At 45.4% G+C, this 25,017-nt stretch overlaps 1 protein-coding gene across 3 annotated transcripts in view; it reads left to right on the top strand.

Moving 5' to 3' along the window:
• The window catches only part of SNX13 (sorting nexin 13), a 266,302-nt gene that overhangs the window by 192,977 nt on the left and 48,308 nt on the right, over positions 1 to 25,017 (top strand). For 2 of the 3 annotated variants that reach the window (XM_063921738.1, XM_063921741.1), the window contains 3 exons: positions 2,679 to 2,716; positions 4,523 to 4,592; positions 9,193 to 9,368. In XM_063921738.1, coding sequence (XP_063777808.1) covers positions 2,679 to 2,716; positions 4,523 to 4,592; positions 9,193 to 9,368 — 284 coding nt within the window. The remainder of the gene's footprint in view (positions 1 to 2,678; positions 2,717 to 4,522; positions 4,593 to 9,192; positions 9,369 to 25,017) is intronic. The other variant, XM_063921739.1, reaches the window with a different exon arrangement.

The raw sequence follows: 25,017 nt of genomic DNA, 5'->3' as shown, positions 1-25,017 counted from the left end.
AACGTGGTTGGCCTGCGAATAAGCAGACCTTGGCCAGATGGATTAGAATGGTGATTGCACAAGCTTATGCTTAGGTTGGACTGCCAGCCCCTGCTGCTATCAAGGCCCATTCTACTCGGTCTGTTGGATCTTCTTGGGCAGCCCGCCGTGGCGTGTCCCCGGAACAATTGTGCAAGGCGGCTACGTGGTCCTCAGTGAACACGTTCATCAGGGTCTATGCCTTTGATACTTCCGCCTCCCAGGATGCTTCCTTTGGACGCCGGGTTCTTGTACCCGCTACATTGCGTCCCCTCCCATGAGGAACTGCTTTAGGACATCCCCGATGTTATTCCCTGTGGAATACCATTGTACCCCGCAGCAGAAAAGGAGATTTATGGTAGACTTACCATAGTTAAATCTCTTTCTACGAGGTACACTGGATTCCACAGGGCGGCCACCCTGACGCACTTAGCTTCTTTGGGTTAGTATGGCATTAGCCGCTAGTCCCTTCTCCTGTCATGAGAATGTGGTTCTGTGTGGCTAACATCTACAGTCTCTATTTTACCTGCTACTGCATTGGGCAGGTTAACGAAACTGAGCTCCAGTGCCTGGAGGCGGGGCTATAGATAAGGCGGTGCAGTGCATCCTGGGAACAGTCAAAGCTTTAGCCTGTTGATGCCTCAGATCAAGATCCAACTCTACACCCCCAATGTTATTCCCTGTGGAATCCAGTGTATTTCGCAGTAAAAGATTTAACTATGGTAAGTCTACTGTAAATCTCCTTTTTTCATCAATTTCAAATTTGCAGGAATCCTTTTTAAACAATGATTTATAAGTAACATTCGTGTTATCAGAGAAAAATCCATGAATAAAGTCCAACCGATAATGTGGGCGTCCGTTGGATTATATAGATGTAGATTCCTACATTAAAAATGCTGATCAGTCTGTAATGAGGAACAGCTAGTGGGTATTATTTATAGCAGTGATACAGCTCACCTTCTGGGTGTCCCAGGATTCTGTTTTTGGAATGTTCTGCAGCCACTGGATGTCTGTACATGTCGCAGGTAGGGTTGCCACCTGATCCCTTTAATTCTGGACACACATTAATTACACAGGTTCTGTGGCTGATTAAAACCAGGTGAAATGGAGTCTTGAAGTCAGCCAGCCACAGAACATCTGTAATATGTGCCCAGAATTAAAGGGATGAGATGGCAACCCTAGTCGCAGGTGAGTCTCTCCTGTGTCATAACCATGATGTACTGTATATCCTCCTTTACAGGCTGACTAGGGTGGAAGAAAAGCCACCTCTGCTATATGAGTATATATGTATTATGTAATCACCCCACTAACTACTTTAATACACGCACATAAAATAGGTAAGAATCTCTGAGTCAAAACATTTAATGGCGCATTAACACCTGGAGAAATGCGTGTAAATGAATTCATCTTTTAGACATCTCTTGTTCTGGCCATACATTACATCTAATGTGAGTTGTCTCACGACCTCCCCCAGGGCCGCGCATTGCATCATAAGGGTGCCTTAAAAATGCACCTTGTACACGCGATGCATCATACAATAGGACGGAATCGTACATTCGTATGTGATATCGTCCTAATGTATGTCCAGCTTTAGTGATGTGTTTTCTATACGCTCAACATGCATTATGCTTTTAGTTATGCATACCATTGTACTCGTAATGTGCATTAATGCATGAGGGGGGGTCATTCCGAGTTGATCGCTCCCTAGCAACTTTTTGCAGCGCTGCGATCAGATAGTCGCCGCCTATGGGAGAGTGTATTTTCGATTTGCAAGTGTGCGAACGCTGTTGCAGCCGACGGCATAAAAAAGATTTTGCAGTTTCTGAGTAGCTCTGGACTCACTCAGCCGCTGTGATCACTTCAGTCTCTTTGTTCCCAGAACTGACGTCAGACACCCGCCCTGCAAACGCTTGGACACGCCTGCGTTTTTGCAAACACTCCCAGAAGACTGTCAGTTGACACCCACAAACGCCCTCTTTCTGTTAATCACCTTGCGATTGGATTCTTCGTTAAATCCATCGCCCAGCACCGATCCTCTTTGTAACCGTACGACGCGCCTGCGCATTGCTGTGCATACGCATGTGCAGTTTTGCTGAGATTTAACCTGATCGCAGCGCTGTAAAAAGTTGCTAGCGAGCGATCAACTCGGAATGACCCCCGAGGTTCTAAGAACTTCTTTACTGCACATTTGTGGGAACAAGTCCATAAGAAATCCTTTATCCTCCCTTTCTGCAGTTTCAATGCAGAAATGGGCATCCACAACATATAGGTCTGCAAAGCACTTTACGTTTGCCCATTGCATTGTATAGAAATCCTTTTAAAAATATATATTTACCTTGAAAAAAATGATCTTGATTGTTACATAATAAAATAACCAATTATGATGTGACAATTTAAAATGTGCATTCTTCTTGCTGTGAATGCCCTGTTCTGTGCTTGTTGCAGGAGCACACATACTTATATTTCAGATGTTTTGGTTGGAGACCTTTGGGATTTAGAGATTCTGATGTTGGGTGTGTGCCATAAGTTCTTCTTCGTGCTTTTTTGTCGTGTTTTCAACTGACGTGATCTGATTCCTAGTGCGTGAGCCCCGGTTACTGTTGCTATTTAGAAAGCTTTCTCTACATTCCAACTAATATTTTTCCCCTCTTTATCCACAGAATCTTTTAACGGATCGCCAACGGGCAGCTTAAATTTGGTATGTTATTCTTCTAGAAGTTGTGGGTGGCAAATCATTGTCATTATTTAAAAAAAATTATAATATTTTTGAGAAGTGAAACATTTGAGCTATTACCATACATTATTTCCTTTCATTTCTTTGCAAATCCCTGTCATCTTTTTCATTTAATTGCAGAATGCAACAATTCATTCTCGTCCGTTTCACTGTAGCTATAAGAATTAAACAGAGTGTAGCGAAAAAAAGGTTTCGGCAAAGTACTAAACATATTCTACAGTATTGTACAAATGGTGAGGTGTAATTAGTGGTTAACAGATAAAATCTCTTTCAGATTTAAACCGTTGCACAAGTGGTCAGAGCTTACCATTCAATAGGGAAGACAGAGCAAGGGACGGGTGTACTGCGTAGGGCAGGTAGTGTGTGAGAAGGAGAGGATAGATAGATAGATAGATAGATAGATAGATAGATAGATAAGGATTTAAGGATGGGAATAAGCATTTAGAAGTGTTGATTATAAAAGGAGCATTTAATGGGTAGAAAGGTGTCTGTCTGATGGGGTGAGATCGAAAGTAAAACGAAAACTCATTTAAAAAAAAGTTTAGATTTGATGGACAAGATGTGTAATTTGCCGTGTATTACTGTTGCTTCGCATACCTACGGTACAAGATATAATGGAGTCCGAGATCGCTGGAGGTGCGCGATGCCGGACGGTCGCAAACGTTTTTTTTTTAAAGGGGAGAGCGCTTACACGGCAAAACCATGCCTAGTAAGTGATTGCCCCTTTAAAAAAATTGTCTGCGATCGCCCGACCTCCCGCACCTCCAGCGGTTTCAGACTCCATTACATCCTGGCGATAATGTTTTTTAATGCTGATCTCTGGCATGGCAGTATGAACAGCAGTCATACATAAATCGTCAAACAATCTCACCATGGGGGTTATGTAATAGGTTCCAAGATTACAGAACACGTGTGACTTTGTCGAGTTGGCCAACAGTTTTAAAGCGGCAATCACATATAAGGCAAAACCAGCTTTATAACTGATCGCCACCTTACATTTAGCTGTGAAGTCTCCAAAATCTCGCCAGGTGAGTAATCTCAGAAAACTATTACATTACCCCCTTATGTCTCTAGATAGGGCTCAATGCAGCAGATACAACTCATTGTGCCCTATCAAAAGGGGACCATAGCATTTGAATGTGCAGGTGCTATATTATGGTATTAAACCTCTGTTTTTAGTTCACAGATTGATCTCTTGTCCTTAAAAAAAAAAAAAAAAAAAAAATATCCGTCACCCGTTAGTCACCTGACCTCTGTAGTGTAGTCTGGTTGCTGCAGTGAATGGCGTTCTCGTATTATTGATGATGAAAGGAGCATTTCTCTGAATGAGGAGGAAATGTTGGTATTGGTATGAGGTCCGGGAAACAATAGTGTGTATGTGAAGGAATCTTTTCCTTTCCCTCAGTTTGTAATGTTTAGTGCTATTCTGGGACAGCCGTGCTTGTGCAGGTGTTTGAACACTAGCAGATTAGTTGTTTCTGGCCTGGCTCCATGTCTGGAGTAAATGCCTACTCAAATAATACAGCTCCCCTGTGTCACTCAGTTACAATAAACAGAACAGGCAATGAATTGGGGGGAAAGGTCATTCCAGAGGTCACCGAGTTGCAAGGTTTTTTATTTGCTTAAAGGGAAAGTAGCACAAAATAGAAGGAAATGTCTTAAATAAATGTCTACATCTGTTTTTTTTTCTTCTTTTCATAATGTAGTGTTTTTTGTTTAACTGTGATTTACCCAATGTGTAATAAGGCATCTTGTGTTTTTTTCCTTCAGTCTCTTGACGACCTGTCAAATGTCAGCGCTGATGAGATGGTACAAATTCATGCTTATATTTCTGACACTGGTGAGAGCCATTTCCGATACTTCCCTCACAAAAACCGCTTCTCACATTTGATGCATTACCCATTCCATGTGTGTACATGTCATTTTCTCACTTCTGTGACACAGACACATCTGCGTTCAGCTCTCACTGTGTCATAAGGGCCACTTCATCTCCAGTAGCCATGTTGTCTGTTATTTCACTGCAGTTATGTGCAACACTATTAAACTATATTCGTTAGCCACCATGACCGTTGCAGTGATACCTAATGATATTGGCATGCAAGGCGAACATCTCATATGCAGGTATTCTGTTGTGACATACTACATCTCTAATAATAATAGCAGGAATATTATTAATGTCCTCGATTTTGTTAGGGGCCAAAGTGTAGGAAAATAGGGCACACACAAAGCAGTGACATACAGGGTGCACAAAATAAATACAGACCTGAAACAGCGGGTTGGTGTTTGCAGCCGGTAAGCATAATACTGAGGAACAGTTTTCTGTCAGTGGTCCTGACACTGTGAAATGTAATAGAAGCGTAACACCTGTGTCCTATAATCATACTTACTCATCCGTCAATTGTCCTGCTTTCCCATTGTTGGGGAATGTAAATTAGAGAGTACAAGTTACTTAGGAGACCTTATTGTAGATCTAGCTTAAAGGGCGTTCTTTATTGACGCGTTTCTTCGCTTGTTCCTTGTTTTTGTATTATCTGCTTTTCATATACTTTATAAATAACTACACATAAGGAAAGGCTAACAGACAGCAATGGGGTGGGTATGGGTGACCGGCGTTTGGGATCTCGCCGGTCACCATACCGACGCTGGAATCCCAGGATTTAGAATGCTGGCCGAAGACCCTTGCGGGCTCGATGGCGAACCGCACTTGCCACAGGTTCTATTCCCACTCTATGGATGTCGTGGACACCCACGATTGAGAATAGTCCCTGTTAGTCGGCATTATGAGGGGGCGGGATATAGGTGTCGGTATTGTGACCCCGCCGGTCACATAGCTACATCCTGACAGCAATATGTGGCATCAGTGACCATTACTACAAGTGATGTCCTGTGATGTTCACTCTAGCTAACGATATGGAGTTTATCCACATTTAAATTGTTCAGACGCTCGTGAGTTTGGCCCTAAAAAGTTGCAACAATCGACTTCTAAGGACCCCACGCACATGTAACTCTGTCAGCATGTATATGTAACACATACATGGACATACTGTATAAGATTATTCACATGATGCATTCCACAATTCCCGTACTGTATAGATACGGTATGTCTCCTGCTGGGAAGTGGGCAATAGCAAATATATACACATCATGTTGGTTGGAGTACACAGTGATTTCTTGACAGTGTTAAATGTTTCCCTGAGCCATAAATCTTTTAATAGGCGTGACAAATACCATATGAAAGCTGAAACCAGCAGCCTGGAGATGAAATATGTGCTCACTGTCTGAGCACATGAAAAGGCAGCACATTCTTCAGGTTCAGTTAAATATCATTATTGTTTACTATTATTTTCTAGAGAAGGAATTATGGAATACTGGAACCAGTCATTCCCAATGCCACCCTGAGAGCACATCTCCCAGTGATCTGCTGTGATACTGTATATAGGAGAAGACTGTATATACTATACTGTATATACTCTATATATTATATACTGTAGGAGCAGACTGCATGGCATTACATAGCCACTAAAGACACACTAATCGCCACATAAGACATGGGGGAATTAGCCTCTGATATTCATATACAATATAGGATCTGAAATAACATCAGTTAGTCACATTTTGATGAAGTTCATAGACTGCGACAAGGGGACCTCATTCAGATAATAATTTGTGCTGACCGTTTGTATAGGAGGATACATATACAGTAGCTGCCTACAGGCTGGAGATAATGCTACCTTAATGAAAAACACACATGAATAAGAGATGTGGGTCAAATGAACAACCTTGGGGTGGGGGATGGGTAAAAGGGTATTTAGTCTGCCCACCCATATTTGTCCTGTGTATGTAACTGACCTGATTTTGTATATGTTATTAATGGATAAAGTAACAAGCTAGATCATGTCCATGTTATATACTGTAGGTGCCAATTAGATAGGCTGTTGCTGATGTTTAGTGTGCGTTCCACATGAACTGCAGCATGGACCACAGTCTTACTGTAGCTGATGTTATCTGCACAAGACACAAAACTACTTGGCTGTTATTGCATTGGCCCCTAGGCTTTAAGAATAAAAAAAATCACTGATCTGACCATTTAGGGTTAATTTCAGCTTCCCTCCGCTGCTAACACTGGGGTCTGTTACAGCTGGCCCACAGTATAATGGGGCAGATGTATTAACCTGGAGAAGGCATAAGGAAGTGATAAACCAGGGATATGTGCAAGGTGATAAACACACCAGCCAATCAGATCCTAACTGTTAATTTACATATTGGAACTGATTGGCTGGTGCGTTATCACCTTGCACATAGCACTGGTTTATCACTTCCTTATGCCTTCTCCAGGTTAATACATCTGCCCCAATATCTATTGCCTGGCTAGTTTGTTTGTCTGGATAATGCTGACAAAATAGCAGTTCCTGGCCTAGGGCCTGATTCATAGTTGTGTATACAGAATAGCTATGATGTAGGGAGAACTGCACATGCCCAGGACCTGTTTTGTGCAGGTGCAGAACAGGTCCTACTGCCCCCAAGCTGCAGCCTGATTGAAAGGCTGTGGCCGTTTGGAGACAGGGAGGAGGAGGTGGCCCTGGGCAGCGTTACCGAAATGGGGTGGGGGTCATCCCACTCTAGGGGTGGCGATGCAAGTACAGTACTGTGTTACTACATCTCTAAATCAGGCCCTTAGCCAAGATCTAAACATTGTTTACATTATCAATAATCATTGTTTACATTATCAATAATCTGATTCCTGTACATTGTAAGATTGTCATTAAAATATAATGTCCATAATGCAGGACAACAAGGTTAATTCATGCAATTTATTCCACTACTGATTACCAGCCCATCTAAATGACGAAATATTGTCATGCCCAGAGAGGTTGGGTTTAGCCAAAGCTTTAGGCAGGTGTGGAAAAAATGCTGCCAAGTAAGTGTGCTTTCAAAAATAGGAGTGTTAATAGTTTATTTTAAATCAATTAACAAAATACAAAGTGAATAAACAGAAGAGAAATCTGAATCAAATCCATGTTTGGTGTGACCATCCTCTGCCTTCCAAACAGCATCAATTCTTCTAGGTACACTTGCACAGATTTTGAAGGAACTTATCAGGGAGGTTGTTTGGCTACAAATTTATTCTGCAGCAGAACAACGACCCCAAACATACAGCCAATGTCAAGAACGATCTTCAGCGTAAAGAAGAACTAGGAGTTATTATATGGCCCCCACAGAGCCAACATCATAGAGTCTGTCTGTGATTACTTGAAGAGACAGAAGGATTTGTGCAAGCCTACATCCACAGAAGATCTGTGGTTATTTCTCCAAGATGTTTGGAATAACCTCCCTCCCGAGTTCCTTCAAAAACTGTGCAAGTGTACCTAGAAGAGTCACACCAAATATTTATTTGATTTAGATTTCTCTTCTGTTCATTCACTTTGCATTTTGTTAATTGATAAAAAATAAACTATTAACACTTCTATTTATGAAAGCATTCTTACTCTGCAGCTTTTTTCCATACCTGCCTAAAACGTTTGCACGGCATTGTATCTATTTCCTACTTTCTATTTCAAATATGGGGCTGTATTTTATGGGTGTAGTAGGGTATGCCGGCGGCCAGCATACCGGTGCCGGTTTACTGTGCGCCGGGATCCCGACAGCCGGCAAACTGAAGACCACCCGTATTTTATGGATAGCTACTCTAGTGCGTAATGTGTTACGCTGCATTTATACAGCTATTATGTACATGCTCCGCATCATATCTAAAAGTCTAGTAACTTTGTGGTATGCATCTCAAATATGTCCACAACCTATTAATAGCATGCACATCACGAGAACAACAACTATAATACATAACTTCCATTTATTTTTTTAAATACACACTGAACTCAGAATTCAGATCCCTCTTGTAGAGGTTTTTATGCAGAGTTAATTAAGTGGTGAGGGTGCCAGTCAGCCGTAATTTTTTATGTGCCACATTTTGTATCCATGCATCATTAATGACAGAATTTTTCTTGGTTATGACTTGATTATTACTTGGTTATGACTTGATTATGTAAGGTCAAATTATAGTTACAGTATAAAATTGTGTTAAATATTTATTCATCTTTCAATATTAAAATGCTCGCACCATTTTGTCACAGATGAGATAGCCATTTTGTGAGCTGAACCAATGTATATGGGAATGCAACCTATGGGTTCACTGTATTACTAGTACAAATCAAATGAGCCATTTGGCTTTCTGCCCACAAAATGGTAGCCTCCACTGTACATAAGCGACAGATTAACTTTAATTGTTTTGATTTATAGGGACATAGCATTGTCTTATTTTTTATTTTTTTATTATTTCATTCTCTGCTCATTCCTCCTGCCATTTCATCCTTTCTGCTTCTATCCCTTTGGTTTGTTTTTTTGTGTTTTGTATTTGGTCCTGTACATTGTACTTAAACTACCAGTTCATGTTGACTGTGACCCATATGCTGTGGCAGGAGTTTGTAATGAACATGGCAAAACCTATGCACTGTATGCCATCACCGTCCAGCGGCGAGGCTTAGATGGCATTGAAGAAATGTGGAAAACCTATCGCCGTTACAGCGACTTCCATGACTTCCACATGAGGATCACTGAACAGGTACGAGCACGTACAGGCCGGGATTTACCCAGATCAGGGCCTTGAGTGGTCAGGAATTGTATTTCAACAGTAAAAACTACATTATGTAACCAGAAATGGGAAGTAACTGGACATTGCTGCTAGAATGTTGTCATTTGGAAGGTATAGGGCTTTAGTCACAGACTGAATACTTACGGGTACATTTTTTAAAGGTTCTAAAAATGAAAAGTGGTGATGTTGCCCATAGCAACCAATCAACCAATTCTGTCTGTCATTTTCATTTGCATCCTAGAAAGTGATAGAATCTGATTGGCACCTATGGGTAACACCACCACTTTCATTTTTAGAACCTTTAGTAAATTTACCCCTTTCTGTGCCTTCTTCAGGCTGAACCAGGAATTATAAGAATTAAGTTTGTGTAGACTCTGATGGTTCAGTCTACACAAACTATCTTTCTCTTACGTCCTAGAGGATGCTGGGGACTCCGTAAGGACCATGGGGTATAGACGGGCTCCGCAGGAGACATGGGCACCTAAAAGAACTTTCTAGTATGGTGTGCACTGGCTCCTCCCTCTATGCCCCTCCTCCAGACCTCAGTTAGATCTTGTGCCCAGAGGAGATAGGGTGCATTACAGGGAGCTCTCCTGAGTTTTCTGTAAAAATTATTTTGTTAGGTTTTTTATTTTCAGGGAGCTCTGCTGTCAACAGACTCCCTGCATCGTGGGACTGAGGGAAGAGAAGCAGACCCACTTCTTAAGAGTTTAAGGGCTCTGCTTCTTAGGCTACTGGACACCATTAGCTCCAGAGGGAGTCGGAACACATGTCTCACCCTGGGGTTCGTCACTAAGCCGTGCCACCATCCTCCTCACAGATGCCGGAAAAAAGAAGCCGGGTGAGTATGAAAAAAAACATATGAAGACGTCAGGCGGCAGAAGACTTCAGATCTTCATGAGGTAAGCGCGCAGCAGGAAGCTGCGCGCCATTGCTCCCACACTTACACACACACTGGGCACTGATGGGTGCAGGGCGCATGGGGGGCGCCCTGGGCAGCAATAAACCTCGTTTTGGACATTAAAGCATGTAGTTAGGCTGCAGAGGCAGTAAACTACAGATCCCCGCCATTTTTTCAAATTTACGAGCGGGACCGAAGCCCGCCGCGCGAGGGGGCGGAGCTTGATTCCTCAGCACTAACCAGCGCCATTTTCTCCACAGAGGCTGCAGAGATCGCTGGCTCCCCGGACTCTCCCCTGCTGAGCATCAGAGGGCTGAAAAAAAAGAGAGGGGGGCACATATTTGGCGCAATGAGCGGGGGAAATATATATATATATATATATATATATATGCGCTATCTGGATTTTTTTTCCTGGGTCAGTTTGGCGCTGGTGTGTGCTGGCATACTCTCTCTCTGTCTCTCCAAAGGGCCTGCTTTAGGGAATTGTCCCCTCATAGCTATACCGCTGTGTGTGTGGGGTGTCGGCATGTCTGAAACGGAAGGCTTATCCAAAGAGGAGGTGGAACAGATGAGTGGTGTGTCTCAATCGGCGGTGCCGACTCAGGATTGGATGGATCTGTGGCATATGTTAAATGCTAGTGTAGCTTCACTGCATAAAAGGCTGGACAAAGCAGAGTCCAGTGCGTCGGCAGGTAATCAATCTACGTATTGTACCGACTCACAGGACCCGTCGGGGTTTCAGAAACGTCCCTTCTCACAAATAAGGGACACAGATACCGACACGGACTCTGATTCCAGTGTCGACTATGATGAAGCAAAATTGCACCCCAGGGTGACAAAAAGTATTCAGTGCATGATTATTGCAATAAAAGATGTCTTACATATCACTGATGAGCCCTCGGTGCCCGACACGAGGATACACATGTTTAAGGGAAAGAAACAGGTTATAAACTTTCCTCCTTCACATGAAATTAATGAGTTATGTGAAAAAGCATGGGAAACTCCAGATAAGAAGCTGCAGATTTCCAAAAGGGTTCTTATGGCGTACCCTTTCTCTACACAGGACAGGGTACGTTGGGAATCCTCTCCCACAGTGGACAAAGCCTTAACACGTCTTTCCAAGAAGGTGGCGCTACCGTCCCCTGACACAGTGGCCCTCAAGGATCCTGCGGACCGCAGGCAAGAGACTACATTAAAGTCTATCTACACTCATACTGGTACTTTGCTTAGACCGGCAATTGCGTCGGCATGGGTATGTAGTGCAGTAGCAGCTTGGACAGATACACTGTCAGCTGACCTTGATACTCTAGATAGGGATACAGTTTTGTTAACATTAGCTCATATTAAGGACGCAGTCTTATATATGAGGGACGCTCAAAGAGACATTGGATTACTGGGTTCAAGAGCCAATGCTATGGCTATTTCGGCAAGAAGAGCCTTATGGATCCGCCAATGGACGGGGGATGCAGACTCAAAAAGGCATATGGAGGTTTTACCTTACAAAGGTGATGTATTGTTTGGGGACGGCCTCGCGGACCTGGTTTCTACAGCTACCGCTGGTAAGTCGACCTTTTTACCTTTTGTTCCCCAACAGCAAAAGAAACCCCCACAATATCAGATGCAGTCCTTTCAGTCGCATAGATCTAGAAGAGGTCGGGGCTCCTCTTTCCTCGCCAGAGGTAAGGGTAGAGGCAAGAGGACACCTGCTGCGGCTGGTTCCCAAGAGCAGAAGTCCTCCCCGGCTTCCGCTAAGTCTACCGCATGACGCTGGGGCTCCCCTGCGGGAGTCCGCACAGGTGGGGGCACGCCTTCGACTATTCAGCCAAGTCTGGGTTCAGTCAGACGTGGACCCTTGGGTGATAGAAATAGTCTCCCAGGGCTACAAGCTGGAATTCGAAGAGGTGCCGCCTCGCCGATTTTTCAAGTTGGCCTTATAAGCTTCTACCCCAGAGCGGGAAGTAGTGCTAGCTGCAATTCAAACGCTGTGTCAACAGCGAGTGATTATCAGGGTTCCCCTGAGCCAACAGGGAAAAGGTTATTATTCAACGCTATTTGTGGTTCCGAAGCCGGATGGTTCAGTCAGGCCCATTTTAAACCTAAAATCCCTGAACCTGTACCTGAAAAGATTCAAATTCAAGATGGAATCTCTCCGAGCAGTGATAGCCTGCCTGGAAGGGGGAAATTTTATGGTGTCACTGGACATAAAGGATGCTTACCTTCATGTCCCCATATATCCCTCTCATCAGGAGTTCCTGAGATTCGCGGTACAGGATTGTCATTATCGGTTTCAGACGTTGCCGTTTGGGCTGTCCATGGCCCCGAGGATTTTCACCAAGTTAATGGCGGAAATGATGGTGATCCTGCGCAAGCAAGGAGTCACAATTATCCCATACTTGGACAATCTCCTGATAAAAGCGAGATCAAGAGAGCAATTACTGGAGAACGTGTCACTCTCTCAGAGAGTGCTTCAGCAACATGGGTGGATTCTCAATCTACCAAAGTCACAGTTGGTTCCGACAACTCGACTAGCGTTCCTAGGCATGATACTGGACACGGAACAAAAGAAAGTTTTCCTCCCGTTGGAAAAAGTCCAGGACCTCCAGAACATGGTCCAAGAACTACTAAAGCCAAAAAGAGTGTCAGCTCATCAATGCACTCGGGTTCTGGGGAAAATGGTGGCAACTTACGAGGCCATTCCCTTCGGCAGGTTCCAATGTTTCAATGGGATCTTCTGGACAAATGGTCCGGGTCCCATCTACAATTACATCAAAAAATAACACTGTCCCCCAGGGCCAGGGTGTCTCTTCTATGGTGGCTGCAGAGTGCTCACCTTCTAGAGGGTCAGGTTCGGCATTCAGGACTGGATCCGGGTAACCACGGACGCGAGCCTCCGAGGATGGGGAGCAGTCACCCAAGGAAGAAATTTTCAGGGACTGTGGTCAGACCAGGAGTCCTGTCTACACATCAACGTGTTGGAGCTAAGGGCCATATACAGCGGCCTTTGACAAGCGGACAATCTTCTTCGCAACCTACCGGTTCTGATTCAATCAGACAATGTCACAGCAGTAGCTCATGTGAACCGCCAAGGCGGGACAAGAAGCAGAGTCGCGATGGCGGAAGCCACCAGGATTCTTCGCTGGGCGTAAAATCAAGTAAGCGCTCTGTCAGCTGTCTTCATTCCGGGAGTGGACAACTGGGAAGCAGACTTCCTCAGCAGACACGATCTCCATCCAGGAGAGTGGGGACTTCATCAAGAAGTCTTTGCAGAGATAACGGGTCTCTGGAGAGTTCCTCAAAATAGACATGATGGCGTCACGCCTCAACAAGAAGCTTCGGAGGTATTGTGCCAGGTCCCGGGACCCTCAGGCAATAGCAGTAGACGCTCTGGTAATGCCATGGGTGTTCCAGTCGGTCTATGTGTTTCCTCCTCTTCCTCTCATCACAAAAGTGTTGAGGATCATAAGACGAAAAAGAGTACAGACAATACTCATTGTTCCAGACTGGCCTCGAAGGGCCTGGTACTCAGATCTTCAAGAGATGCTCACGGAAGATCCCTGGCTTCTTCCTCTAAGGGAAGACCTGTTACAGCAGGGGCCCTGCATGTTCCAAGACTTACCGCGGTTACGTTTGACGGCATGGCGGTTGAACGCCGGATCCTAGCGGAGAAGGATATTCCGGAGGAGGTCATACCTACTCTAATAAAGGCTAGGAAGGATGTGACGGCAAAACATTATCACCGTATCTGGCGGAAATATGTCTCTTGGTGTGAAACCAAGAATGCTCTTACGGAAGATTTCCATCTGGGTCGTTTTCTCCACTTCCTACAGACAGGAGTGGATATGGGCCTAAAGTTAGGCTCTGTTAAAGTACAGATTTCGGCCTTGTCAATATTCTTTCAGAAGGAATTGGCTTCTCTCCCAGAAGTCCAGACATTTGTAAAAGGAGTACTGCACATCCAGCCTCCTTTTGTGCCCCCAGTGGCACCATGGCACCTGAACGTGGTGTTGCAGTTCCTTAAATCACACTGGTTTGAACCCCTTAAAACTGTGGAGTTGAAATTTCTCACCTGGAAGGTGGTCATGTTGTTAGCCTTGGCATCTGCGAGGCGTGTTTCAGAATTGGCGGCCTTGTCTTACAAGAGCCCTTATTTGATTTTTCATGTGGATAGAGCAGAATTGAGGACTCGGCCTCAATTTTTACCTAAGGTGGTGTCTTCGTTTCATATGAACCAACCTATAGTGGTGCCTGTGGCTACGAGTGACTTGGAGGATTCCATGTCCCTGGATGTAGTCAGGGCCTTAAAAATTTATGTAGCCAGGACGGCTAGAATTAGGAAAACAGATGCATTGTTTGTCCTGTATGCTGCCAACAAGATTGGCGCGCCTGCTTCGAAGCAGACTATTGCTTGCTGGATCTGTAACACGATTCAGCAGGCTTATGTTACGGCTGGATTGCCGTTACCGCATTCAGTAAAGGCCCATTCCACTAGGAAGGTGGGCTCTTCTTGGGCGGCTCGGCATTACAGCTTTGCCGAGCAGCAACTTGGTCGGGGTCAAACACTTTTGCTAGATTCTACAAGTTTGATACCCTGGCTGATGAGGACCTAGCATTTGCTCAGTCGGTGCTGCAGAGTCATCCGCACTCTCCCGCCCGATTGGGAGCTTTGGTATAAACCCCATGGTCCTTACGGAGTCCCCAGCATCCTCTAGGACGTAAGAGAAAATAAGATTTTAAACCTACCGGTAAATCTTTTTCTCCTAGTCCGTAGAGGATGCTGAGCGCCCGTCCCAGTGCGGAAAATCTGCAAGACTTGTATATAGTTGTTGCTTACATAAGGGTTATGTTACAGTTAGAATCGGTCTTGGACCGATGCTGTTGTTTGTTCATACTGTTAACTGGTTATGTGTATTCCAGGTTATATGGTATGATTGGTGTGGGCTGGTATGAATCTTGCCCTTAGATTAACAAAATCCTTTCCTCGTATTGTTCATCTCCTCTGGGCACAGTTCTCTAACTGAGGTCTGGAGGAGGGGCATAGAGGGAGGAGCCGGTGCACACCATACTAGAAAGTTCTTTTAGGTGCCCATGTCTCCTGCGGAGCCCGTCTATACCCCATGGTCCTTACGGAGTCCCCAGCATCCTCTACGGACTAGGAGAAAAAGATTTACCGGTAGGTTTAAAATCTTATTTTCATGCACAAAATGATTAAATTGTACAACAAATGACCCTCAGGCAGTGTGTTCAAGGTGTATATGGCAAATATTTCAAAATAAGAAAAAATACAATATCCAAAATACTTCAGCTCCCAAGCATTCCAGATATGGGAGCCATAACCTGTATAACCTATCAATTCACTAAGGACTAGTGACCTCACTGTCACAAGTCTCGCACACCCGCTGATTCCTCGTCAGCTCTGGGGGTGTATTGTATATAAGTTTTGGAACAACCCGTAAAGTGTCTTTCCCTACACTGTCTCAGCAACATCTATCTTATATGGGGAGATGTTTTTCAAACCTTCTAAAAAGGGCAAGTGGAGGTACAATCTGATACTTGCTTTCATTTATCTACTGCTTTCTATAAAATAACTAGAATGTGATTGGTTACTGTGGGAAACACCACCACTTGTCCTCTTTAGAAGGGTTGATAATTATCCCCCTAGGTCTTTATTACTTTTTTGGTCACTGGTAACATTGTGCTTAGAACTATGCAATATTGTACATACATATGTGTTGTCATACACTAATGCTGCAGTCGCGCAAAACAGCCCTTCTCAGCATGGCATGTCCATTGCGAATATGCTAGCGGTAGGTGTCTCTTTTTGTTGTTTATTTTGGAATCTTTTTACCCGAAAATGCATACAAGTTGCAATTTGACGCGACTAGGATGCAGCAGGAGACTGCGCTGATTCATTTGATATGAGACACTAAGCCTAGGGCCACACATAGCGGCCAAGCGGGTCCCAATGAACTGGATCCGCTTGGCCGGAAGGGTTTTCTTGTGTTCACACGGATCCTGTTTTCGGGATGCCGCAGAACAGGATCCGGCCATTGACGCACAGGATTTCAATAGAACACAGTGCGGCTCAGCTGCACTGTGCGAACACATACATTGAAATGTATGTGTTCATACTGAAATCCCGTCGTCCTGCCATCCGGCTCAACCACAGCATGCTGTGGTTGGATCTGGCGGCGACGGGATTGCCGTATATGTGTGGGTGCCTGCATAGACGCCCATGTGCAGGCTCCTAAACGGGACCCGCTTGGCCACCATGCGTGGCCCTAGCCTTATATCTGTATGCGTCTGAATCTGTATACAAACTACTACGATGCTTTTTTCCATGCAAAGTTCCATCGTGCTTCATATATAGTCACTGTTGCACACAGATATTCAAGTTTTGCATGTCAAATGAATCAGTGCAGGTTCCCTGTGCGTCCTAGTGGTATCCCTTTGCAATTAAGATACATTTTTGGGTGAATAAGATGCATAGGGCTAGCAGAGGCGCATGAGTCCTGGCATTTGCACCAGGCTGCTTGCGCTGCATGGCGTATTGAGGCTAGTTATATGGGGACACATCTGTATTTGTGGCGTTGCTTTCATTTCTGTTTGGAACTATTCTACTTGTGGAATATCACTTATGAGATTTGGCAATAATGTATCGCACAGCTCTTTAGTGAAGAGGGAAATCCTATTTATCATGTAACAGAACTCTGGCTCATTTCTAGACAAATGTTTGGAATATAAGGAGGATGGGTGTGGAACAGTGGCTCAGATCATTCGTTGTATTTGTCACAGGGCTTAGTTAGGAAAAACTGAGCTTGGGAATTGAACGTGTAGGCTTTAGGTGAAAGCTTATGGATCTGTGAGGTCTGAGCTGGGGACAGCTGGAGACGTTTCCATGTGCCACCAGAAATGCGCCTTTTATTTGGTCACTTACATTGTTATGTAAAGTTCTTGGAAAATGTCAATTCAATTTCCAGATGGTGCTAAGGAAGTTTTGTATTATTAACTGCATTTGTTTATGTTTAGAAATGAACGTTAAATGTGTTTATCGATCACTCTCTAACGTTGGAGGTCTATTCAGGTCCTTAGTGGATAGTGCCTCATTTCATTTTAGTAGTTGAAGGTGTTTTGGCCCAGTTAGATGGAATATTTTAGTTTCATATTCTGTTAGGAGTCTACTTTATGTCACTGTTTAAGATCTAAAATGTAAGTGACAAATTATAATCGTATTTTGAACCTAAATTGACCCCTCCAGGGCCATTGTTAAAGTAGATGAGGCAATGTGAATATATATCCCACATCCAGCTGTCCATAAACTCATGATCCCGAGGCTTAACAGTCGTTCCCACCCACTGAATTCAGTAATTGTTCTAAAACACAAAAAACTGTCTGCGGAACGCTTCTTTCCAATGACTCGTACACCAGCACAGCAGACAGGTGTAGTATGTTATGCCGGCAGTCGGGCTCCCGGCGGCCAGCGCAGACTTGTACCTGTCATCTGTTTCATGCCCATGATCATATGACTAAAGATATAAAATACTTGTTTTATTCAGCCGGTGGAGCGAAATTATATAATTTATCAGCAGTTTGCATTTGTGTCTCTTAAACAGTGAGCAGAGTATGTTTCACTGTGCTTATATATTGTTGTACTGATTGAGAGTTGGGAACAAAGACCAAAAGCAGGGAGTTTGCAGATCGGGCGGATTTAAAATATGCAGAGAGATTTAGAGCTGGGAGAGGTGTGTCCTAGCAGATCTGTCATTTGCAATGCAAATCTAAAGCAAGCCAGCATTTGTGGACTGTATGCAAAAGCAGACAATATTTACCCTGCATGCAGAAATAAAATTAAAATGAAATGTTTGCCCCCCTTGTATTGCAACATAGTTTATCAGATGCAAGTATGCTCCTTATATTTATTTTTCTCTATCGTCCTAGTGGATGCTGGGGTTCCTGAAAGGACCATGGGGAATAGCGGCTCCGCAGGAGACAGGGCACAAAAAGTAAAGCTTTACGATCAGGTGGTGTGTACTGGCTCCTCCCCCTATGACCCTCCTCCAAGCCTCAGTTAGATTTTTGTGCCCGGCCGAGAAGGGTGCAATCTAGGTGGCTCTCCTAAAGAGCTGCTTAGAAAAGTTTAGCTTAGGTTTTTTATTTTACAGTGAGTCCTGCTGGCAACAGGATCACTGCAACGAGGGACTTAGGGGAGAAGAAGTGAACTCACCTGCGTGCAGGATGGATTGGCTTCTTGGCTACTGGACATTAGCTCCAGAGGGACGATCACAGGTACAGCCTGGATGGTCACCGGAGCCTCGCCGCCGGCCCCCTTGCAGATGCTGAAACGAGAAGAGGTCCAGAATCGGCGGCAGAAGACTCCTCAGTCTTCTTAAGGTAGCGCACAGCACTGCAGCTGTGCGCCATTTTCCTCTCAGCACACTTCACACGGCAGTCACTGAGGGTGCAGGGCGCTGGGAGGGGGGCGCCCTGGGAGGCAAATGAAAACCTTTTTTGGCTAAAAATACCTCACATATAGCCTCCGGGGGCTATATGGAGATATTTAACCCCTGCCAGAATCCACTAAAGAGCGGGAGACGAGCCCGCCGAAAAAGGGGCGGGGCCTATCTCCTCAGCACACAGCGCCATTTTCCTCACACAGCTCCGCTGGTCAGGAAGGCTCCCAGGCTCTCCCCTGCACTGCACTACAGAAACAGGGTAAAACAAGAGAGGGGGGGCAAAATTGTGGCAAAACTATATTATTAAAGCAGCTATACAGGGAGCACTTATTATAAGGCTATCCCTGTCATATATAGTGCTTTTGGTGTGTGCTGGCAAACTCTCCCTCTGTCTCCCCAAAGGGCTAGTGGGGTCCTGTCTTCGTTAAGAGCATTCCCTGTGTGTCTGCTGTGTGTCGGTACGTGTGTGTCGACATGTATGAGGACGATATTGGTGTGGAGGCGGAGCAATTGCCAAATATGGGGATGTCACCTCCTAGGGGGTCGACACCAGAATGGATGCCTTTATTTATGGAATTACGGGATCGTGTCAACACGCTAAAGCAGTCGTTTGACGACATGAGACGGCCGGACAATCAATTAGTGCCTGTCCAGGCGCCTCAAACACCGTCAGGGGCTGTAAAACGCCCTTTGCCTCAGTCGGTCGACACAGACCCAGACACAGGCACTGATTCCAGTGGCGACGGTGACGAATCAACCGTATTTTCTAGTAGGGCCACACGTTATATGATTTTGGCAATGAAGGAGGCGTTACATATTGCTGATACTACAGGTACCACAAAACAGGGTATCATGTGGGGTGTGAAAAAACTACCTATAGTTTTTCCTGAATCAGATGAATTAAATGAGGTGTGTGATGAAGCGTGGGTTGCCCCCGATAAAAAAATGCTAATTTCAAAGAAGTTATTGGCTTTATACCCTTTCCCGCCAGAGGTTAGGGCGCGCTGGGAAACACCTCCTAGGGTGGACAAGGCGCTCACACGCTTATCAAAACAAGTGGCGTTACCCTCTCCTGAGACGGCCGCACTTAAAGATCCAGCAGATAGGAGGATGGAAAATATCCAAAAAAGTATATACACACATACAGGTGTTATACTACGACCAGCTATAGCGACAGCCTGGATGTGCAGTGCTGGGGTAGCTTGGTCAGAGTCCCTGATTGAAAATATTGATACCCTGGATAGGGACAATGTTTTACTGTCTTTAGAGCAAATAAAGGATGCATTTCTTTATATGCGTGATGCACAGAGGGATATCTGCACACTGGCATTACGGGTAAGTGCTATGTCCATTTCGGCCAGAAGAAGTTTATGGACGCGACAGTGGTCAGGCGATGCGGACTCAAAACGGCATATGGAAGTTTTGCCGTATAAAGGGGAGGAGTTATTTGGTGTCGGTCTATCGGATTTGGTGGCCACGGCTACAGCCGGGAAATCCACCTTTTTACCTCAAGTCACTCCCCAACAGAAAAAGACACCGACTTTTCAACCGCAGCCCTTTCGTTCCTTTAAAAACAAGAGAGCAAAGGGATATTCATATCTGCCACGAGGCAGAGGAAGGGGGAAGAGACAGCAACAGGCAGCTCCTTCCCAGGAACAGAAGCCCTCCCCCGCTTCTACAAAAGCCTCAGCATGACGCTGGGGCTTCTCAAGCGGACTCGGGGGCGGTGGGGGGTCGTCTCAAGAATTTCAGCGCGCAGTGGGCTCACTCGCAGGTAGATCCCTGGATCCTGCAGATAATATCTCAGGGGTACAGGTTGGAACTAGAGACGGATCCACCTCGCCGTTTCCTGAAGTCTGCTTTACCAACGTCCCCCTCCGACAGGGTGACGGTCTTGGAAGCCATTCACAAGCTGTACTCTCAGCAGGTGATAGTCAAGGTACCCCTTTTACAACAAGGAAAGGGGTATTATTCCACTCTATTTGTGGTACCGAAGCCGGATGGCTCGGTAAGACCTATTCTAAATCTGAAATCCTTGAACCTGTACATAAAGAAGTTCAAGTTCAAGATGGAGTCACTCAGAGCAGTGATAGCGAACCTGGAAGAAGGGGACTTTATGGTATCCTTGGACATCAAGGATGCGTATCTCCACGTTCCAATTTACCCCTCACACCAGGGGTACCTCAGGTTCGTCGTACAGAACTGTCACTATCAGTTTCAGACGCTGCCGTTCGGATTGTCCACGGCACCTCGGGTCTTTACCAAGGTAATGGCCGAGATGATGATTCTTCTTCGAAGAAAAGGCGTCTTAATTATCCCATACTTGGACGATCTCCTAATAAGGGCAAGGTCCAGAGAACAGCTAGAGATGGGATTAGCACTGTCTCAAGAAGTGCTAAAACAGCACGGGTGGATTCTGAATATTCCAAAATCCCAGTTAATTCCGACAACACGTCTGCTGTTCCTAGGGATGATTCTGGACACGGTTCAGAAAAAGGTTTTTCTCCCGGAGGAAAAAGCCAAGGAGTTATCCGAGCTTGTCAGGAACCTCCTAAAACCAGGAAAGGTGTCTGTACATCAATGCACAAGAGTCCTGGGAAAAATGGTGGCTTCTTACGAAGCAATTCCATTCGGCAGATTCCACGCAAGAATTTTCCAGAGGGATCTGTTGGACAAATGGTCAGGGTCGCATCTTCAGATGCACCAGCGGATAACCCTGTCTCCAAGGACAAGGGTATCTCTTCTGTGGTGGTTGCAGAGTGCTCATCTATTGGAGGGCCGCAGATTCGGCATACAGGATTGGATCCTGGTGACCACGGACGCCAGCCTGAGAGGCTGGGGAGCAGTCACACAAGGAAGAAACTTCCAGGGCGTGTGGTCGAGCCTGGAAACGTCTCTTCACATAAACATTCTGGAACTAAGAGCAATCTACAATGCTCTAAGCCAGGCAGAACCTCTGCTTCAAGGAAAACCGGTGTTGATCCAGTCGGACAACATCACGGCAGTCGCCCATGTGAACAGACAGGGCGGCACAAGAAGCAGGAGTGCAATGGCAGAAGCTGCAAGGATTCTTCGCTGGGCAGAGAATCATGTGATAGCACTGTCAGCAGTGTTCATCCCGGGAGTGGACAACTGGGAAGCAGACTTCCTCAGCAGACACGACCTTCACCCGGGAGAGTGGGGACTTCATCCAGAAGTTTTCCACATGCTGGTAACCCGTTGGGAAAGACCAATGGTGGACATGATGGCGTCTCGCCTCAACAAAAAACTGGACAGGTATTGCGCCAGGTCAAGAGATCCGCAGGCAATAGCTGTGGACGCGCTGGTAACGCCTTGGGTGTACCAGTCGGTGTATGTGTTTCCTCCTCTGCCTCTCATACCAAAAGTATTGAGAATTATACGGCAAAGAGGCGTAAGAACGATACTAGTGGTTCCGGATTGGCCAAGAAGGACTTGGTACCCGGAACTTCAAGAGATGATCACGGAAGATCCGTGGCCTCTACCTCTGAGAAGGGACTTGCTTCAGCAGGGTCCCTGTCTGTTTCAAGACTTACCGCGGCTGCGTTTGACGGCATGGCGGTTGAACGCCGGATCCTAAAGGAAAAAGGCATGCCGGAAGAAGTCATTCCTACTTTGATTAAAGCAAGGAAGGAAGTAACCGCGCAACATTATCACCGCATTTGGCGAAAATATGTTGCGTGGTGCGAGGATCGGAGTGCTCCGACGGAGGAATTTCAACTGGGTCGATTCCTACATTTCCTGCAATCAGGATTGTCTATGGGTCTCAAATTGGGATCTATTAAGGTTCAAATTTCGGCCCTGTCGATTTTCTTCCAAAAAGAATTGGCTTCAGTTCCTGAAGTCCAGACTTTTGTTAAGGGAGTGCTGCATATACAGCCCCCTGTGGTGCCTCCAGTGGCACCGTGGGATCTCAATGTTGTTTTGGACTTTCTCAAATCTCATTGGTTTGAACCACTAAAAACTGTGGATTTGAAATATCTCACATGGAAAGTGACCATGCTACTAGCCCTGGCTTCGGCCAGGAGAGTGTCAGAACTGGCAGCTTTATCTTACAAAAGCCCATATCTGATTTTCCATTCGGACAGGGCAGAACTGCGGACTCGTCCGCATTTTCTCCCTAAGGTGGTGTCAGCATTTCATCTGAACCAACCTATTGTAGTGCCTGCGGCTACAAGCGACTTGGAGGACTCCAAGTTGTTGGACGTTGTCAGAGCTTTAAAAATATACATTTCAAGGACAGCTGGAGTCAGGAAATCTGACTCGCTGTTTATACTATATGCTCCCAACAAGTTGGGCGCTCCTGCGTCTAAGCAGACTATTGCTCGCTGGATTTGTAGTACGATTCAGCTTGCACATTCTGTGGCAGGCCTGCCACAGCCAAAATCGGTAAAAGCCCACTCCACAAGGAAGGTGGGTTCTTCTTGGGCGGCTGCCCGAGGGGTCTCGGCATTACAACTCTGCCGAGCGGCTACGTGGTCGGGGGAGAACACGTTTGTAAAATTCTACAAATTTGATACCCTGGCTAAGGAGGACCTGGAGTTCTCTCATTCGGTGCTGCAGAGTCATCCGCACTCTCCCGCCCGTTTGGGAGCTTTGGTATAATCCCCATGGTCCTTTCAGGAACCCCAGCATCCACTAGGACGATAGAGAAAATAAGAATTTACTTACCGATAATTCTATTTCTCGGAGTCCGTAGTGGATGCTGGGCGCCCATCCCAAGTGCGGATTATCTGCATTACTTGTACATAGTTACAAAAATCGGGTTATTATTGTTGTGAGCCATCTTTTCAGAGGCTCCGCTGTTATCATACTGTTAACTGGGTTTAGATCACAGGTTGTACGGTGTGATTGGTGTGGCTGGTATGAGTCTTACCCGGGATTCATAAATCCCCTTCCTTATTGTGTACGCTCGTCCGGGCACAGTACCTAACTGAGGCTTGGAGGAGGGTCATAGGGGGAGGAGCCAGTACACACCACCTGATCGTAAAGCTTTACTTTTTGTGCCCTGTCTCCTGCGGAGCCGCTATTCCCCATGGTCCTTTCAGGAACCCCAGCATCCACTACGGACTCCGAGAAATAGAATTATCGGTAAGTAAATTCTTATTTTTTCTTTGTTGCTCCCATCTCTGAATCCGCCCCTGTGTTGTAACTTTGAAGAACAACTTAAATCCGGGTACACGCTGTGCAGAACACTGTACGGATCAGATAAACGCTCTGATTCTCTAAGTGATTATCTGATCTGTGTGCACACTGAACTGTTTTTACGTGCTTTCTATGTGTATTTTCTGCTATGGGATCCGGAGGTCGGGCATCTACATTTCTAAGAAGCTCATAAGACGCAATCTCCCGATCTGACCGTTGCAGTAGTGCTTGAAGCCGTTTATCGAGTTCTACAGCCGATATTGCGTGATCAGCCCGATAATTGCATAGGTCATGGGTTTTCATCCTGCGGCCATCCAGCTGCTGTGGAACTACACATCCCACCCTGCCCAGTTTTGCTATTAAGGCATGCTAAAACTGAGGCAGGGCATCCTGGGATTTGTAGTTCCACAGCAGCTGGAGGGCCGCAGGTTGAAGGCCCATGGCGTAGGTGTTTGCCTAGCTTTACATTTTATATGTTTAACGACGATATTGAAAAACCATGCAATAGTCGAAGCTTCCCCTGATATACTTTATTGGGGGGAGAGATTAGCAGGGGGGTGATCTAGGATACCGATACAGAATCTGTGTCCGCTCAAGGCTATTCTTAATAGATGAATTTCATCTGTGATGCACCTTGCCAGGCAACCTGTCTCTTTTAAAGAATCTATGTTATTCTGGTTATCTCACAGTTCCCAAGATCCTCTGTGAGTGCTTCCTCTCATCTTTTTTTCAACCATCAAAAAGTGAATGATATTAACAGTCTGAGGGGAATTCAATTAAATGTGATATTGAATAGCGCCGGGAATGAGTGCTCAAAACTATTCAATTAGCCGCATTGCGCCTGGCACTTAAGTTGGGAGGTGCGGGTTACCACGTTTGAAGAATGCCATTTACTTACAGCAAACTGCACTTTCCGGGTGTGCAATGGTGATAGCACAGGTGGTAAGCCCACAACTCGCATCGCAGCACTAGTTTTGTCCGTTTTTTGCGCACACCTCAGGAGGGTCCGAGCATAAATTGTGTGGTTGCAACTTTAATTGAATAGCTCCGGGAGCTCCTTCCCGGCTGCAATTAGGGGTAGATTTACTAAAGCTTTTAAATATGA

Source organism: Pseudophryne corroboree, chromosome 5, assembly GCF_028390025.1.
Source record: "Pseudophryne corroboree isolate aPseCor3 chromosome 5, aPseCor3.hap2, whole genome shotgun sequence".
NCBI lineage: Eukaryota > Metazoa > Chordata > Amphibia > Anura > Myobatrachidae > Pseudophryne > Pseudophryne corroboree.
This window is presented reverse-complemented; position numbering and strand designations above follow the sequence as displayed.